The sequence below is a fragment of the Manis javanica genome, chromosome 10 (assembly GCF_040802235.1).
Source record: "Manis javanica isolate MJ-LG chromosome 10, MJ_LKY, whole genome shotgun sequence".
Classification (NCBI taxonomy): domain Eukaryota; kingdom Metazoa; phylum Chordata; class Mammalia; order Pholidota; family Manidae; genus Manis; species Manis javanica.
The window spans coordinates 17,998,026-18,018,159 of NC_133165.1; the positions used below are offsets into that span (position 1 = coordinate 17,998,026).

At 39.7% G+C, this 20,134-nt stretch overlaps 1 protein-coding gene across 1 annotated transcript in view; it reads right to left on the reverse strand.

Annotated features, from left to right (window-relative positions):
- NAV3 (neuron navigator 3) overlaps positions 1 to 20,134 on the reverse strand; it is a 376,755-nt gene that overhangs the window by 177,454 nt on the left and 179,167 nt on the right. Inside the window, 1 exon segment of the mRNA XM_073214824.1 lies at positions 14,415 to 15,402. Within this exon segment, the coding sequence (XP_073070925.1) occupies positions 14,415 to 15,402 (988 nt within the window).

The window sequence follows — 20,134 nt, forward strand, 5'->3', positions numbered from 1 at the left end:
TTGAAATTTACTGGGGGCTACTAAAAAGACATTTAGGGAAAATGTAAGTACTTTCTTTTCTCTTTAATTAACTGATTTACTTCACTATTTTACTTCACTATCTTTGCAAACATGAGGAATATAGATAGCTTTAAAGTAATGAATGCAAAAGCAGTGGGGACAATATGACCCATGGAAGAGGGGAGGCATTTTGAAGGTCCAAAGGAGCTAAGATAACAATTTTTAAATTCTAGAGAAGGAAGGCAAGTTTGAAGAATACAGTGCAAAGGGTAGACACCTCTAACTGGGGCCTCTAAATCAAGTCTTAGTAAAGCTGCCTCTGAAAGTCAGTAAATTTCTCCTTCATCTAGCCCCAAACATGGCTATCCTACCATGAGGTCTCCACTAACATTCCACTTTACACACTGAAGACACACGAATATTCCCAATCATGCTTCACATGAGTGCTCATGTTTACAAATGCACACGTGCACACACACAAATACACAGAGTCCAAATTCCTGAAATACATGAATTTCTAGTACAATAAGCCTCCAATAACTCTTCATTAATGAGGAAAACTGGTCAAGAAAAAAAAAACTTGCCAACTACTCTCCATGTGCTGTGTGTACCATTTATATGGTTTGTCAGTCTACATTTCCTTTTCTGTCCGCCTCATTTCTTCTGCACACCCAAATTCCACTTAAGTTTCAGAATCTAAGCTTGAGTGCCACGGTCTCTGATTCCAACACTAACAGTAATTTTCTACTGTTTAAAAGTCTCAATGTACCAAATCTTGTTCACAGCTGGGGAGTGTAAAACTTCACCACCTGCTTTGTTTTGCATATATCTTTGGGTCAGTCTCTTGCCCACTATATGGTGGGCAGTGGAAGGAAATGACATACGGGGTTTGTGAGGTTTCACTCTGTCCTTGATGCCTTTTGCCTAATAGATATTTAGTAGGTAGATGCTGAAAGGAGAAAAAAAAATAAGGAATAAATGTCCTAAGAGAAGGTATGATTTCATTCTTTGACTATATTAAAGCTGTTTGTATTAAAATTAAACCCTCCCCCATTTATAGGAAGTAGGAGATCAGAATTTTTCCTGTTCTGTTATGAATTTTTGGCAGTTCTTCTATTATTCTATAGCAGGTGAGTCTAACTCACGATGATTTTTACTCAACAAATTTTACTTGGTACCTATGGCAGGGGCTCTGGACAATTATGGTACTAAATAAAAAAATGAGACTCTTGTTCTCAGTAAGCTTATGTTACAGTCAAAGGTGGGTAGATGAAATCACACTTATTAATAAGCAAACAAGACAATAGTGGACAGTGATAAGCTATGAGTTAAATACAAGAGGATGATGGGGTATAATTCTGGCAAGAGGCATGACAGTATGCCTTTGGACAAGATGGTTTTGTGAAACAGAGTAGCTTATGTGAAGGGGCTGCATGTAAGCAGAGCCCTGAAGGGAAGAAAGGGCCCACTGTGGCCTGGAAGAGAGTCACTACAGGCAGGGAGAACTTTCCGCCAAGGCCCAGAGCAGTACAGGTCCGTTTGCTGAACACCAATCAGAGCAGGGCTTCAGCGCAGGAGGCGGGGAATGGAACGGGTGCGGCTTGACGGTTTAGGTAGACAGCTAGATGATGCAGGGACTGGTACATCATAGAAGGTGTTTGAGTTCTATTTTTTTTAAGTGCAATAGAACTCTAGTAGACGGCCTCATGAATTGGAATGACATATATAATTCATACTTTTAGATGGTGAGAGCTCCTGCTGTGTGGAGGAAGCTCAATTGGCAAGGGCCCAAAGTGGAAGCTGGAAGACTCATTGGAAACTAGATGAGCACTGGCGGTGGGTGTGGCTTGGAACAGGCAGGAGGTGGAAATGGAAAGAATGTACGATTGAGGGTGTATTTTGGAGGAAGAGCCAATAGGAGTAGTTGAAAATGAAATGAATGTGGGAGGGAGTAATTGAAAGAGAAGAACAAAATACAGGTTTTTTTCCAAATTTTCTTCCTTAGTCTCCTACTCAAGTAATAATGCATTCTAACTAACCTCGAGTCTTTGCAGTAGTTGTAGTTACTAATATTTGCAAAGCACTTTGTAACATGCATATTATTGTTAACATCATGTTTGGATTGTACAATTAATGAATGTCTGATTGTTGCAACAATCTCTCTTCCACCTGACAAATTCAGACTTATCCTTTAAGTCCATCTCCTGTTTTACACTCTCTGATGCATTCATTGAACCCACCCTCTTGAAAGACACAGGAAAACTCTTTCTTCTACATTAATTGTTGCATATACTTCTGTAACAGCAATTTTTCAAACTTTTTATTATATTCTTATCCTTATCCCCAATAATCTGAGCTCCTAGAGGGCACAGACCTTTTCTCTTGAGTTTTGCAGAATAAGTGATGAGTACATAAATGAAGTATTTAGTCATTTCCCTTTGCCTAAACTATGGCAACTGGTCATTCTACCACTTCTTTAGTATTTCCAGTAGTCATCTTAACACTTAAGAAGGTAGCCTATTCTATTCAGATAGGTCTGTTTAGTGGGAACTTCTTACATTGAATTAAAATCTTCTTTCTAAAAAATTTCACCTTTGATTTTAGACATATCTAACCATTAAATGGACAAAGATATACAAAATTCAAAATTACTTTTATGGCAACGTGGTGATAAGTGAGTTATAAAAACCTAATAAATAATACTCTTGCACTGTATAGGAAGCAGAACTAATGTGAAATCCATTAACTTCAAGAACCCCATATTATATTTCTAGGACTCTAATCATTTAATTTGCAAGAAAGAGCATTATGAAGCACATGAGAGTCCCAGAAGGAATAATTAATAATTTACCATGACCTGGAGGTGTGCTGAGAAAAAGCAAAAAATATCACCATCAGCCATCCATCTTCCATTATATAGAGGTTATTTAATTATCTATATATATATCTATATGTATTTTAAATTTATTCTTCTTAAAAGAAACTAAGCATTTCCATTGAAATGAGTTTGAGAATTTCACACATCTATTATTGACATCTTCCCATCCAGAATTTTTCTGGTAACAATACTTCTTAATTCTATACATGTAGAAAGAACTGATAAGCAAAGGAGGGTGTCATAGCTCAGCATATTTGGGTTCAAAGGTAAACTCCTATTAGCCCTGTGCCTTTGAGCTTATCACTATTCTGACTTGAAATCTCTGCTTCTTCATCTCTGTAAAAGGGGCTAACATTCCTTTCTTATAGGTTTATGAAAAAGTTTAAATGAAAAAATGAACATAACTCTTGTGGCATAGAGACTTGCAATAGTAAGGATTTAACAAATGGCAATACATTATGAAATAGTAAATTATTACCATTATCTTATTAAATGATTAGCAACCCCAGAAAAGTCTGTCAGAGAGTTTGCTGGAAGGATCTGAAATAGGACTGGAGTGGTCAGAGCTGAAAAGACATCAGGAGCACATAATCCAAAAGGCATGATATCAATATCTTTCACTAACCATGAAAAAGCTTGAATACTGACTACCTTGAAAGGATTTATATGATCATTTATAAAATTATTATATATTGATGAAAGATTTCAAGCAACTATTGTCTCACGTGTAGACTATGATGTAAATTTCCCTTATTTCTTACTAAGTGATTTTGTCTTAAACTACTTTATATTATTGCTAACAATATAATGGCTTACTGACCTTTATTAAGTCATTTACTCCAAGTCTGGTTCTATGCTAAAGTCTTTACATGTGATTTCCTTACTTAATCTTTAAAACAACCAAATGAGGTAGATATTCTTACCAACTGCACTTCACAGGATTATAAACTGGAGTTTATAATCTATGTGGCAGGTACCGTTCTAAGCCCTGTATCAATTTAACTAATTTAACCTACAAAATAGCCTTAGGTGGGAGGAGCCAAGATGGCGGCGTGAGTAGAGCAGCAGAAACCTCCTCCCAAAACCACATATATCTATGAAAATATAACAAAGACAACTCTTCCTAGAATAGAGACCAGAGGACACAGGACAACATCCAGACCACATCCACACCAGAGAGAACCCAGCACCTCGCAAAGGGGGTAAGAAACAAGCCCCAACCCAGGGGGGACACAAGCGCCCCTCCCCCCAGCTCCCGGTGGGAGGAGAGGAGTCAGCAGGGAGGGAGAAGGAGCCCAGGACTGCTGAACACCCAGCTCCAGAATTCCAGACCAAAGTGCAGAAACAGTGCATGCGTGGGGTCCTGGAGACTAGGGAAACAGGGCAGCAGGTCCGGTGAGCGGGTGCCTGAGGCTGATGCCGGAGAACAAAGAAATGGGAGAGCGGCTATTTTTTTTTTTCTCTCTTTTTTTTCTTTTTTTTTTGGCAAGTGCTTTTTGGAAGTCTTAAAGGGACAGGGACCCCAATACTAGGGAAACAGGGAAGCAAGACTGGTGAGCAGGTGCCTGAGACCGGCACCTGAGGACAAAGAAAATTGTGCTTTTTTCTTTTCTTTTAATTACTTATTTACTTTTTTGGTGTTGTTGTTGTTGTTGCTGTTGTTGCTTTGGTTTGGAGAATGCTTTTTGGAAGTTTTAAAGGGGCAGGACAGGACACTTAGCCAGGAGGCATGGAATCTGGGGATCTCTGGGCACTCTAACCCCCTGGGAAGCAGGGAGCACAGAGGCCCCTTATGGAGATAAATAGCTCCCGGCCACTCCCCCTCCAACGGGGCTCAACCATTTTGGAGGAGCAGCCCGAGCCAGGCCACGCCCACAGTGACAGCGGAGATAAAATCCATAGGAGCCGGCCAGGAAGCAGAAGCCCTGTCTGCGCACAGCTGCCCAGCACAAGCCACTAGAGGTCGCTATTCTCCCAGGAGAGGAAGGCCACAAAACAAAAAGAAGGAAAGCTCTTCCAGCTGTAACTCATACCAGCTCTGCAATCTCTATCACCATGAAAAGGCAAAACTATAGGCAGACAAAGATCAGAGAGTCAACACCTGAGAAGGAGAAAGATCTAAGCAGTCACCCTGAAAAAGAATTCAAAATAAAAATCATAGACATGCTAACAGAGATGCAGAGAAATATGCAAGAGAAATGGGATGAAGTCGGGAGGGAGATCACAGATGCCAGGAAGGAGAATACAGAAGTGAAACAAACCCTGGACGGATTTATAAGCAGAATGGATAAGATGCAAGATGCCATTAAAGGAATAGAAACCAGAGAACAGGAACATATAGAAGCTGACATAGAGAGAGATAAAAGGATCTCCAGGAATGAAATAATACTAAGAGAACTATGTGACTAATTAAAAAGGAACAATATCTATATTATAGGGGAACGAGAAGAAGAAGAGAGAGGAAAAGGGATAGAAAGTGTCTTTGAAGAAATAATTGCTGAAAACTTCCCCAAACTGGGGGAGGAAATAATCGAACAGACCATGGGAATACACAGAATACCCAACAGAAAGAATCCAAGGAGGACAACACCAAGACACATAATAATTAAAATGGCAAGGATCAAGGACAAGGAAAGAGTTTTAAAGGCAGCTAGAGAGAAAAAGGGCACATATAAAGGAAAACCCATCAGGATAACATCAGACTTCTCGACAGAAACCCTACAGGCCAGAAGAGAACGGCATGATATATTTAATACAATGAAACAGAAGGGCCTTGAACCAAGGATACTGTATCCAGCACAACTATCATTTAAATATGATGGCAGGATTAAACAATTCCCAGACAAGCAAAAGCTGAGGGAATTTGCTTCCCACAAACCACCTCTACAGGGCATCTTACAGGGACAGCTCTAGATGGGAACACTCCTAAAAAGAGCACAGAACAAAACACAAAACATATGAAGAATGGAGGAGGAGGAATAAGAAGGGAGAGAAGAAAAGAATCTCCAGACACTATATATAACAGCTCAATAAGCGAGCTAAGTTAGGCAGTAAGATACGAAAGAGGCTAACCATGAACCTTTGGTAACCACAAATTTAAAGACTGCAATGGCAATAAGTACGCAGCTCTCAATAGTCACCATAAATGTAAATGGACTGAATGCACGAATCAAAAGACACAGAGTAATACAATGGATAAAAAAGCAAGACCCATCTATATGCTGCTTACAAGAAACTCACCTCAAAACCAAAGACATGCACAGACTAAAAGTCAAAGGAAGGAAAAACATATTTCAGGCAAACAACAGTGAGAAGAAAGCAGGGGTTGCAGTACTAATATCAGACAAAATAGACTTCAAAACAAAGAAAGTAAACAGAGATAAAGAAGGACACTACATAATGATAAAGGGCTCAGTCCAACAAGAGGATATAACCATTCTAAATATATATGCACCCAATACAGGAGCACCAGCATATGTGAAACAAATACTAACAGAACTAAAGAGGGAAATAGACTGCAATGCATTCATTTTAGGAGACTTCAACACACCACTCACCCCAAAGGATAGATCCACTGGGCAGAAAATAAGTAAGGACACAGAGGCACTGAACAACACATTAGAACAGATGGACCTAACAGACATCTATAGAACTCTATATCCAAAAGCAACAGGATATACATTCTTCACAAGTGCACATGGAACATTCTCCAGAATAGACCACATACTAGCTCACAAAAAGAGCCTCAGTAAATTCCAAAATATTGAAATTCTACCAATCAACTTTTCAGACCACAAAGGTATAAAACTAGAAATAAATTCTACAAAGAAAAAAAAAGGCTCACAAACACATGGAGGCTTAACAACATGCTTCTAAATAATCAATGGATCAATAAACAAATCAAAATAGAGATCAAGGTATATATAGAAACAAATAACAACAACAACACAATGCCCCAACTTCTGTGGGACGCAGCGAATGCAGTCTTAAGAGGAAAGTATATAGCGATCCAGGCACACTTGAAGAAGGAAGAACAATCCCAAATGAATAGTCTAACATCACAATTATCAAAACTGGAAAAAGAAGAACAAATGAGGCCTAAAGTCAGCAGACGGAGGGACATAATAAAGATCAGAGAAGAAATAAACAAAATTGAGAAGAATAAAACAATAGCAAAAATCAACGAAACCAAGAGCTGGTTCTTTGAGAAAATAAACAAAATAGATAAGCCTCTAGCCAAACTTATTAAGAGAAAAAGAGAATCAACACACATCAACAGAATCAGAAATGTGAGAGGAAAAATCACGACAGACTCCACAGAAATACAAAGAATGATTAAAGACTACTATGAAAACCTATATGCCAACAAGCTGGAAAACATAGAAGAAATCGACAACTTCCTAGAAAAATACAACCTCCCAAGAATGACCAAGGAAGAAACACAAAAGTTAAACCAATTACGAGCAAAGAAACTGAAACGGTGATCAAAAAACTACCCAAGAACAAAACCCCAGGGCCGGACGGAATTACCTCGGAATTTTATCAGACACACAGAGAAGGCATAGTACCCATTCTCCTTAAAGTTTTCCAAAAATTAGAAGAGGAGAGAATACTCCCAAACACATTCTATGAAGCGAACATCACCCTAATACCAAAACCAGGCAAAGACCCCACCAAAAAAGAAAATTACAGACCAATATCCCTGATGAATGTAGATGCAAAAATACTCAATAAAATATTATCAAACAGAATTCAGCAGCATATCAAAAGGATCATACACCATGACCAAGTGGGATTCATCCCAGGGATGCAAGGATGGTACAACATTCGAAAATCCATCAACATCATCCACCACATCAACAAAAAGAAAGACAAAAACCACATGATCATCTCCATAGATGCTGAAAAAGCATTTGACAAAATTCAACATCCATTCATGATAAAAACTCTCAGCAAAATGGGAATAGAGAGCAAGTACCTCAACATAATAAAGGCCATATATCATAAACCCACAGCCAACATTATACTGAACAGCGAGAAACTGAAAGCATTTCCTCTGAGATTGGGAACTAGACAGGGATGCCCACTCTCCCCACTGTTATTTAACATAGTACTGGAGATCCTAGCCACGGCAATCAGACAAAACAAAGAAATACAAGGAATCCAGATTGGTAAAGAAGAAGTTAAACTCTCACTATTTGCAGATGATATGATACTGTACATAAAAAACCCTAAAGACTCCACTCCAAAACTACTAGAACTGATATCGGAATACAGCAAAGTTGCAGGATACAAAATTAACACACAGAAATCTGTAGCTTTCCTATACACTAACAATGAATCAATAGAAAGAGAAATCAGGAAAACAATTCCATTCACCATTGCATCAAAAAGAATAAAATACCTAGGAATAAACCTAACCAAAGAAGTGAAAGACTTATACTCTGAAAACTACAAGTCACTCTTAAGAGAAATTAAAGGGGACACTAATAAATGGAAACTCATCCCATGCTCATGGCTAGGAAGAATTAATATCGTCAAAATGGCCATCCTGCCCAAAGCAATATACAGATTTGATGCAATCCCTCTCAAATTACCAGCAACATTCTTCAATGAATTGGAACAAATAATTCAAAAATTTATATGGAAACACCAAAGACCCCGAATAGCCAAAGTAATCCTGAAAAAGAAGAATAAAGTAGGGGGGATCTCACTCGCCAACTTCAAGCTCTACTACAAAGCCATAGTAATCAAGACAATTCGGTACTGGCACAAGAACAGAGCCACAGACCAGTGGAACAGATTAGAGACCCCAGAAATTAACCCAAACATATATGGTCAATTAATATTTGATAAAGGAGCCATGGACATACAATGGCAAAATGACAGTCTCTTCAACAGATGGTGCTGGCAAAACTGGACAGCTACATGTAGGAGAATGAAACTGGACCATTGTCTAACCCCATATACAAAGGTAAACTCAAAATGGATCAAAGACCTGAATGTAAGTCATGAAACCATTAAACTCTTGGAAAAAAACATAGGCAAAAACCTCTTAGACATAAACATGAGTTATCTCTTCTTGAACATATCTCCCGGGGCAAGGAAAACAACAGCAAAAATGAACAAGTGGGACTATATTAAGCTGAAAAGCTTCTGTACAGAAAAAGACACCATCAATAGAACAAAAAGGAACCTGAGAGTATGGGAGAATATATTTGTAAATGACAGATCCGATAAAGGCTTGATGTCCAAAATATATAAAGTGCTCACACACCTCAACAAACAAAAAACAAATAACCCAATTAGAAAATGGGCAGAGGAACTGAACAGACAGTTCTTCAAAAAAGAAATACAGATGGCCAACAGACACATGAAAAGATGCTCCACATCACTAATTATCAGAGAAATGCAAATTAAAACTACAATGAGGTATCACCTCACACCAGTAAGGATAGCTGCCATCCAAAAGACAAACAACAGCAAATGTTGGTGAGGCTGTGGAGAAAGGGGAACCCTCCTACACTGCTAGTGGGAATGTAAACTAGTTCAACCAGTGTGGAAAGCAGTATGGAGATACATCAAAATGCTCAAAACAGACCTACCATTTGACCCAGGAATTCCACTCCTAGGAATTTACCCTAGGAACCCAGCAATCAAGTTTGAGAAAGACAGATGCACCCCTATGTTTATCACAGCACTATTTACAATAGCCAAGAATTGGAAGCAACCTAAATGTCCATTGATAGATGAATGGATAAAGAAGAAGTGGTACATATACACAATGGAATACTACTCAGCCATAAAAAAGGGCAAATCCTACCATTTGCAGCAACATGGATAGGGCTGGAGGGTATTATGCTCAGCAAAATAAACTAAGCAGAGAAAGAGAAATACCAAATGATTTCACTCATCTGTGGAGTATAAGAACAAAGGAAAAACTGAAGGAAAAAAACAGCAGCAGAATCACAGAACCCAAGAATGGACTAACAGGTACCAAAGGGAAAGGGACTGGGGAGGATGGGTGGGTAGGGAGGGATAAGGGGGGGAGAGGAAGGAGGGTATTAAGATTAGCATGCATGGGGGTGTGGGAGAAAGGGGAGGGCTGTACAACACAGAGAAGACAAGTAGTGATTCTACAACATTTTGCTATGCTGATGGACAGTGACTGTAAGGGCGTTTATAGGGGGGATCTGGTATAGGGGAGAGCCTAGTAAACATAATATTCGTCATGTAAGTGTAGATTAATGATAACAAAAAAAAAAGCACTTCCTGTGTGGTGACCTCCAATGAGTTCTACACAATGGTATAAAGGGCATATCAAAGTGAGGGCAAAGGGTCTGTTTGTGTTTATACAGAGGATCAAAGCCTAATTTGGCTACCCAGAAAATAAACTAAGATACGATATGAAGAAGAACTTCCAACATCAGCATTCTCTGGAAGAGTCATACCAGAAGATGATCATCAAAAACCTCAACAAAGATCCAGGCGATGCTGCAGTTGTAGCTGCATCTATCCCACCGTTGTCTGGAGTTGCCATTGGAATGAAGAAGGAGCTATCTAAGCTGGCCTGTGCTTTCATTAAAGCAACAAGTTTGACTGGATCTATACTGTTGGAACTCAACCAAGAATTAGGAGAAGTGCAAGTTGTAGCGCTCCAAATTTTACACCTACAGACTATCTACTGTTAAAAGAACATATGGGATGTGAACAGTTCCCAGGAATGGGTTGTTTTAATTTGTCTGATTTCTCTCGGACTGTTTAAGTTCAGTTGGACAATATCCATCATATCATAGACAAATTTTCACAAATGCCTAGGATGCCTAACTGGCTTTCTTGGCTTCACTGGAGATGGCTGGTAATTATAGATCTGCTTTGGTTATGTAACTGTATTCCTATTATATTAATGTGTGTGCGCAATTTAATTAGTAGTTAAAACCTATACATGCTTAAGTTACTCTACAAGAAGATATGTCAAAGAAATAATCAATCCTCCCATGTTTTCTTCCGTCTGCTACCTCTATAGCTTTTCTTCTTCCTTCCTAATTACAGCCCTTAAATAGAGTTCGTGCCTCATATCGAATTTACCGAGTATCATAATTCCTCCAAGTGGTAAAGATACCTCAAGACAAATGCTGGGCATAGAAGACACAGGGCATAAATACGCAAAGAAGTAAAAAACTAACCCTTTCAAACAATAAGGCTTCTCTCTCACTTACCAACTTTACATTTCCCTGTATGGCCCCGGAAGATGACTGGTTAGCCAGAGATGGGTAAGATTCCTCAAGGGAGGAACAGCCTAAGACAGGCACAGTCGCAGGGGGGCCATCAGGTGAGAAATTGGGGATCAACAGAGGTGAGGCTTAGAACCTCACCCCCCCTGTTCTGAGAGAAATCTTCTGCATCTGTGAAGGTTTTATTGCCCCTGTCTAGCTCGGATTAACACATAGTCTACAGGCACACACCTGATCATCTACATTTGCTCTCTTACAACACTAAACTATGTTTTCTACCTTTATCTTGCATCTACCTACCACTTCAGCATTTTATTAAAAATAAAAATAATAATAATAATAAAGGGAGAAATGTGGGATCCACATATAAATCAAGTATAAAAATCAAATGAATATTCATATTTGACCTGATTGTTTATAGTTCATAATGCGTGATCAAAACCGAAAGTTTCTGTGATGAATGCCCTTGTACTGTTCACCATGTAAGAACTTATTCACTGTGTAAGAATTTGTTCACCATGTAAGAACTTGTTCGTTATGCTTCAGAAGATCGGACACTGACGAGAATTAGGTTTGAGATGGATTAATGATTGTGCATTGAGCATTGACTCCCCTATACAGAATTTTATTGTTGTTAACAACCATTTGATCAATAAATATGAGAGGTGCCCTCTCAAAAAAAAAATCAAACAAATATTCATATTTGACCTGATTGTTTGTAGTTCATAATGCATGAGCAAAACCGAAAGTTTCTGTGATGACTGCCCTTGTACTGTTCACCATGTAAGAACTTGATCTCTATGTAAGAATTTGTTCTCCGTGTAAGAACTTGTTCATTATGCTTTAGAAGATTGGAGACTGACGAAAATTAGGCTTGGGGTGGATTAATGATTGTGCATTGAGCATTGACTCCCCTATACAGAATTTTATTGTTGTTAACAACCATTTGATCAATAAATATGAGAGATGCCCTTTCAAAAAAAAAAAAGTACAGACTTCCAATTGTAAAATAAATAAGTAACCAGGATGTAATGTATAACATAAGGAATATAGTCAAAATATTGTAACGACTTTGTATGGTGATAGCTGGTAGCTAGAATTATCATGTATATAAATGTTGAATCACTGTGTTGTACACCTGAAACTAATGTAATACTGTGTGTCAACTACCCTTCAATAAAAAATAATTAAAAATAGCCTTAGGTGGAAGCTACTATTATTATCATTCCCACTTTATAGATTAGGAAATTTAGATTCAGAGCCTATAGCTATGTGACCCAAAGTCACATGACTAATAAATAGTATTAGTAGGATTCCAGCCCAGGCAGCCCAGTTCCTGGGGGCACCATCTCAACAGAAGATGCTGTCTCTGAACAACGGTGGAGCAAGCAGACTCTATGGCATTCATTCTTAGCTACTTGGCTGTATTATGACGCTTTCGGAATCTTCATTTTAACGATGGCAATCAGAAACTCAAAGAGGTTGGAGAATTTGGCAAGGTCACACAAGTGATCCACACTTTAACCTCTATACTGTGCTGCTTGCTCTTTTTACTAGGAAAAGTTACATCTTCAAATGGAAACCAGTAAATTCCTATCCAGCGGATATTTTATTTAAAGCACCAAGCAAGCCTGTCGCTGCCTGCAGAAAGACGAGCTAAACTGGCAGATACATTCTTCCCCTTTAGATTGGCACTCTCCTGAAAATTCATTTGTGGTGATTTGAGATGACTGACACTTTTACAGAATATATTGGAGATGCACATGTGTGCTGAGTACAACATATTTGAAATTTCATGATTTTTCTTTTAATTTTGAAATGTGTACTGTGATTTCTGACATGTTAAATTCTCCATCAGTTAGGGAGTCTGGAGTTAGAAAGAGCTGCAAACTCCTATCTGACTACACAAAGGTTTTAAATGTATTACTGCTAGTAAAGACAAAAAACCAAGAGCTGAAATGCAATCAGTAAAATTTGTTTTGCTGAGCTTATAAAGTCTCAGATAAAAGCTCTTAGGCTTTCCATGGAGGGAAAACAAATCGTTATAATTATTTTCTTTACTTAAAAAATCCATACATCTAACTAATTTAATACATTTTTAAATTAGGTCATCTTGACCCTCTCTTTTAATTATATCTAATCCTACTTCCTATTCAGAAAATATCTTTCGTTGTTGAACTGCCAACCTGCCAAAAGGGCAGACGTTACTCCACTGCAGGCCTCTCCTCTCTGAAAAGACAGTGACCAAAAATGGAGACATAGCCATGACTGATGTATTGCTAATTGACTAAAACAGACCACAGAACAATAGGCAAAATGTGCTATTTTTATAACTGTATAATAGGGTATATATTTTAATGCATACAAAATAAAATATAAATAAATAAATAAATATAATACAAAAATTAATAAAATACTATTATTATAGAGGTTATTATTTTTGCCTAGAAACATATGCCTAGCTGTGGGAAGTTAATATAAATTACATTCTGGGAAAGCAATGCCTTGTAAACAGCATTTAAGAAACTTCTACAATGTTCCAGAATATAGAGTAAATATATGCATTATCCTTGCTGTTCTTCCCAGCTCTACAAGATGGATACCAAGCATTCCTATCTGAAGGCTTAAGAAAATGAGACTAAGGGATATTAAGTAACTTGTCCCAAGTCACAGAGCAGGTAAGTGGCAGAGCTGGGCGTTATTACCTGTCTGATCACAGAGCCTGCCCCTTTAAGCATTATGTCATACTTGATCCCAAGGGTGAAAACTAAAATATCTGTCAACCCTATAACACTGCCTATAAAAGATTACTAAGAAAGATAATAATAGTAGCAGACATAGGAGAAAGTCATGGCGTGGGGGTTCTATTTTGCCATTGATGAGTAGGTCCACTTTTATAGGCCTCAGGTTCTTTTATTTATTTGTTTTTATTGAAGTATAGTTATTATACAATATTACACTGGTTTCTGGTGCAGTGATTCTACAGTTACCTACAGTATTAAATGCTCACCCCGTTATGTGTGGTTACTGTCCATCAACACAGAAAGATGTTACAATATTATTGACTATATTCTCTATACTTTCAGGCCTGCGCTACTTTATAATTGGGGTTTCCGTGCCTCTTTACCCACCCGGTCACCTGTTTCACCCCCAGGTCTTGGGGAGAGAGAAGAAGAGGGGAGAGGGACGGAAAGGAGCTGAGCGCCCGGGGTCTTCGTGGGGAAGCTGCGTCCCAGGCCCGTCCCCTCGGCGCGACGCGCTCCCAGGGGGCCGCGAACCCCCGGCCCGCCGCGCCGCCTCACCTGCAGATGAACGGGGCCACAGTGGCCGTGTTGGGGCGGCTGGACTGCTGCGCCGGGAGCTGGACGCCGCCGCCCGCGCTCGGCCCGCCCGGGGCCCCCGACGCCGCGCCCGCCGGCGCTTGTCCGGCGGCGCGCCCCTCCGCCGGGCCTCTGTCGGGGGGCGGCCGGGGCGCCGGCTGGGACGCGCCCGCCTTCGCGGGCCGGGCCCTCTCCGGCTCCCTGCAGCCCGGCGCCGCGGGCGGCTTGGCCGCGGGCACCTTGGCGCCGGGCTTGGGGATCCCGCTGCAGGGCGCGGGCAGGCTTTCCTTCTTGGCCGCCGCCGCCGCCGCCGCCTTGCTGCCCTTGGGGATCAGGCTCGCAATCTTGGAGGCCTTCTTCGGAGCCGGCTCCGGCGCCTGGTCTTTCTCGTCCTTGGCTGCCTTTTCAGTGCAAACTTTACCTTTGTCCCTGCTCTTCTCCTCTTTTTCCTTTGGCTGTAGCAAAGACTTTTTATTGCTGAGATTTTTGCTTCCAGCTTTCGGGGGCGTTAATTTCGGTGACACTTTGGGGCTGCTACTTGTTGAGCCACCACTGTTCAGGCCGCTGATAATAAAACCTTCCGCTTCACCAGATTCAGAAAAGGCGTCGTCGTCCTTGGCAGCCTCGCTGGGCCCCGCGCTGGGAGGCTGCGGGGCGCGGAGAACAGTCCGCGCATTGACCAGCTTGAATTTCTCCAGCATGGACTTCTGCCCCGAGGTGGCGGTCTTGACGCCTTCGGAGACCGGGGCCTTCGGTCTGTCTGCGGACGGCGTGGGCGAGGTGGCCGGGCTCGACGGCCTCACGGCCAGCATGGTGGACGTGGCGCTGTGCTTGACGTTCATGGACTTGCTGCGCCAGGGCTTGCTGGCGCTGGGAGCGGGGATGGCGGAGGCGGGGGGCGGCCCGGTAGGGCCGGGGGGCTGCATGTTACCATTTACACCTGGACAAGGCTGAGGTCCTTTGGAGGAATCTGGACGTTAAGAAAAGAAAGAAAGAAAAGGCTGATTAGCTTTTATCTGCACCATACCCCTCCCTGAGTGAAGACCCGTCGAGGAAGCTCTCCCAAGAGCTGGAAAATGACACGCTGTGTGGCACCAGTCCCTTCGGTGATGTGCTTGTCTTGTACCAAATATAAAAAATTCAGGGTCTGAGAGCATTAATTTTTGGAAAGAAGCTTCCTCTTTTTTCCCCTTCTAAAATTACTCTTGCCCAAATGAATTTTGCTTGCCACAGTTATCTAAAGATGAATCAAACACTCTCTCTCCCCTAAATAATTCTTTGTATTGTTTCCCCAATTACTGCTGTAACTCATAGCAGTAAATTGGTATTGCATTTAGCTTTATAAAAATATATCGTATAAGGAATATTGAAAATTTGCTTTAACTTACAGGGAGCCTAGCTTACTGTTACCTGATTAAATATGCTTATGTATCATAATTTAAGTTTTTGTTAATATTTATTTGCATCTGTATGAAAGAAGAGTATTGAAATTTATGCTTACCTAGTTTGTAGATCTACTAAGAATGTATATATGAAATATGTATTATACAATCCTTATAACAACCCTACAATGAATGTATCAATATTATTCTCATTTTACAAAAAAAACCCAAAAACTAAGGCAAAGAATAATGGCATAATGGGTTTAGAGTCACCGACCCTGAATCTGAACTGAATTCAGAGCCTATGTTCTTTAAACTAGCACATCTATAGCCTCCTGTAGTCATCCGAACAAACTTTAAACTGTAACACAAAATCAAGTTACTTTTGGGACTCTAGGAAAGTAAGGCCTTTGTTGTATAAGCACATTGCATTGGTGTTTACTTACTTTCCACTCAAAAATCCCATTGTGATACAAATTTTCATAAGACTGTTCTAGCATGGATTAGTGCCTACTTATGTCTTATTTTTAAGCATGAAAAACCAAATTAAAAAGAGATTTTTGTAAGATGGTATAGAATAAAAAAGAACCAAGGCTGGAGTTAAAAGACCTCACTGTATATGTTAACATTTTGGAATTGTATAAGTCTAGTGAAATCATTGACCTTAAGTTTCATCCCATAGATGCCTGTCTTTCTTCCTTTTTTTTTTTTGAGAGAGATGGAATGACAAATGATTAAATTATATATTTATGTGAAAGAGGCATTATTTGATACTATTAACATATCAGATAGTGATAAATAGATACAAAGCTCTTTTTGATAAAATACCCAATGGAATATTCTATTTTATAAAGAATATCCTTTTCGTAATATTCAGGAATTGGAGCCTATTAAACTTCATTAAATAATCACAAATATAAAACTACAATGCTTTTACTTTGAAGTATTTTCTTCAAAGATGTCAAAATGCATGATAAACAATATGTAATCAAGCCTATTAGTAGAGAACGCCAGTCTTACCCATTTTCCAGAAGAGGAAATTGACATACACAAAAAAGGAAATAAAGAAGTTAGAGATAGGATAAAAGGTTAAATTGTTAGTTGAATATTTGTGGGGTTAGTTTAATAAGTGTGACTAAATTAGCATAATATATTTGTGAAATTTATGTTAACAATAAAAAGTGTAGACAAATGAATTTTAATCTTAAATTTTCTTAAACAAATTGATATACCAACACTGACTTCTAATGCTCACTACCTTTCCACAGTTCCACATTTCAACTGGCAAAAATTAATGTAAGATTGTACATATATACTCCAGATTAAAATACACTAGTTCACTGAAAAGTCAAAATGCTTACATGGTATATTTAAATTTTAAAGCATATGGTGATTAATTAATTTTTTCAGTATTCCTAGAAAGTCTGTAATAACATCCATTTCTAGAATATTTGTAGAAATCCATTAGGTTCATACACAAACATTAAGGTTTTCTGAAGAATAGTAGGGGTATTAACTAATTCAAGATAAACAAATCCAACAAGTCTCAAAATATCCAGTCTCAAATCCGTCCACTGTCAACTAATTTCAAACTTTTACTTCTACCTGTTTTAAAATTCAGGTAATTCCATATGTATTTCACTTAAAGATCTCTGTCAGAGACTAATAACATTTCATCATAATTTTACATTGACTACCTCTAGGTAGAAATGCCTAACCAAATATTTCTTCAGAATAATTTCTACTTATTGGTCAGGCCTCAACTTCTACCTCACTTCCTTTGGGAAAAAAAACCCATAAACCAAAAAACATTATTCCCAGGCCACCTCTGACATCCTAGCATCAAGTCTGAATTCAGGGGCTAATCTACATTTTCCCATAGTTTATTATTTTCCCTATTACAGCAATTACAGCTCACCTGTGATTGCCCATTTCCTCTACTACTAGGCACATTCCATGCCTGTATTATGTACAGAATGTTACATTCTAAGTGTTTAACATAGCGTTTCTCAAACTTCAATGTGCACAAGTCCCCCAAGGGCCCGAATGCGCCCCACGTCATGATTCACAGGCTCTGCAGTGGCCCTGAGATCCTGCTGTCCCAACAAGCATCCAGACGAGGTCAGTGCTGCTGGCCACAGACGAGATTTTGGGTAGCAAGGGGTGAATGGACTCAGAAATCATGGCAATTGCTGACATTATCAGCCTTAAAGAATTGTTCCTTAAAACATGACCCAAACTGGCTGAAAGCATTAAATGTTCCATAGCTTTGCTGCATTAATTTTCTTTGCTCTCATATCTTCCAGAACCTCGGGCAGGTATGTTTTCACCTGTATGCTTGGCAGTTTGTGGTGAGGGGCCACTAAAACCAAAAGAAGCCCACGGAGTTTTTCCAGATAGCCACAGATAGTGTGTCTGCCACGTATCTGCAACCAGTTAAGAGGTCTGCACACACCCCCGTGTGCTTAGGGCTCTGGTGGGGATGAGAGAAGAGGGTAGAAAAGAACCAGTCAGGATGCTTGTTAAGTGTGCCGATCTTTACTGTAGGCTGCTACAATAGTTCAGGTACAGAAGAGGAATTTCAATATCACTACACGCAAAAATGAGACAGGAAGGACTCGAATTGTGACATCCACACCCAACCCCATAGTTACAGTCACAGCAACAGCTGCGAAGCTGTTCTCAGAGGAGTACATACACGTAAGACACTTCTCTAAGCTCAGCACTAAATCTGTCCCCAGGCTGTTTCTATACAGCAGCAATGAAGGGCTTCAGGTGTCATTAAGAGGACAAATCATAGGCCATTGTGTATCACGAAGGCACCGGAATAACACGAGTCTCTCAGGAGACCTCGGAGTACAGGCTACGTAGAAGCAGCTGAGATGGCAGCATCCGAGCCCTTACAGACCGCGCGTGCCGCAGATTCTAGTCTCGGTGTGTGTGTTCTGATCTTTGACGATCTAAGATATCACTGATGTGTCTGAATGTTGATAACTCAGCTTCTGACTATGAATGAGTTGTTGTTGTCTGGGCATGGAGAAAGAACAGATATCTAATGCACATATTTAAAGGCATTTCTGCAATGGATTGTAGGGCCGAGCCCTGCCTACAACCCTGCTTCTTGTCTCCAGCCACCAAAGAAAAATTGTCTTGCCCTCCCTCTTCATTCCTTTCCCTTCATCCACCTCCACACCCAGCGTCACCAACTCCACTACAGCTAAATAACATTATATTCATCAACTGCTTACTTCCTCCAAGCATTTTCACACTGGTATCACACTTAAAACCTTTACATTCCTGCTATCTCATTTAAACCCATACTAATCTGATATATTTACTTATCAGTGAGAAAAGGGATGCTCAGAAAGAGAAAGTACTTTGTACCAATTCACACATACAGTAAAACTTAGAAAAGACAAAATCAAAATTGGAACTCAGGTTGATTTGATTCCAAAAATGGAGGCTTTTAACTCTGTTGTTTTCACGTGTCTGAGGCATAGCCAGAAGTACCACTGGTGTGGCTCTCCAGAAAGCCACAGGGTTGTCATGACAGTGCAGCTAATTGGTGGCTCCTTCAATCACGGGGTCCTTCTTCCTCAAAGAGCAAAGTATAAATGGGGGAAACATCATGCAAGGTACTTTCTACTTGGTAAACTATATACTTTCTCCCTGGGCATTCTTCTTACACCATCCTTCAGAGTTGATGTAAGAATGAATTTTAATTAGTGCTTAGAAGACATCTAAATGCACAGAGTTAATTTTTAGTTCCCTCATCTTGCAGAAAAAATGAAATTGATGATGGAAAAAAAACACCAATCTAGCTCTAAAATTAATACATGCAGGTAAATATGGCAGTCACAACAGGCATCTTGGAAGTTTAGATGATGACATTTCTCTGGAGTTTCAGTGTTACAACTTGGCACCATGTTGCCAACGGCGCTATTAGCCCGAGAAGCGCACAGGGAGCATCCTCAACCTACTTATGTCTTCTTCCATGCCTAAGGCATGCTGTTTACAGGAGAACAAAGCAGCTTTCAACTCAAACTGCCAACAACAACTAGGAGGTCGCACCATTCATTTTAAAGTATTCAGCGCGCAGGAAGTTTTGTATGCAGTGATATACGTGGTTCCTGAGAAATACAGGACAACTTCAACAACACAGCTCATTGTAGAAGGAAGGGAAGATTAATTCATGTGGCCATGGTGAATTGTTTGGTAAATAATTAAGTTAGATTCTCATTTCACAATAACATACCAAAATATCTTTGAACACTTTAAAAAGTAAAAGAGGAAAAAAAAATTAGAAAATTCAAATACAAA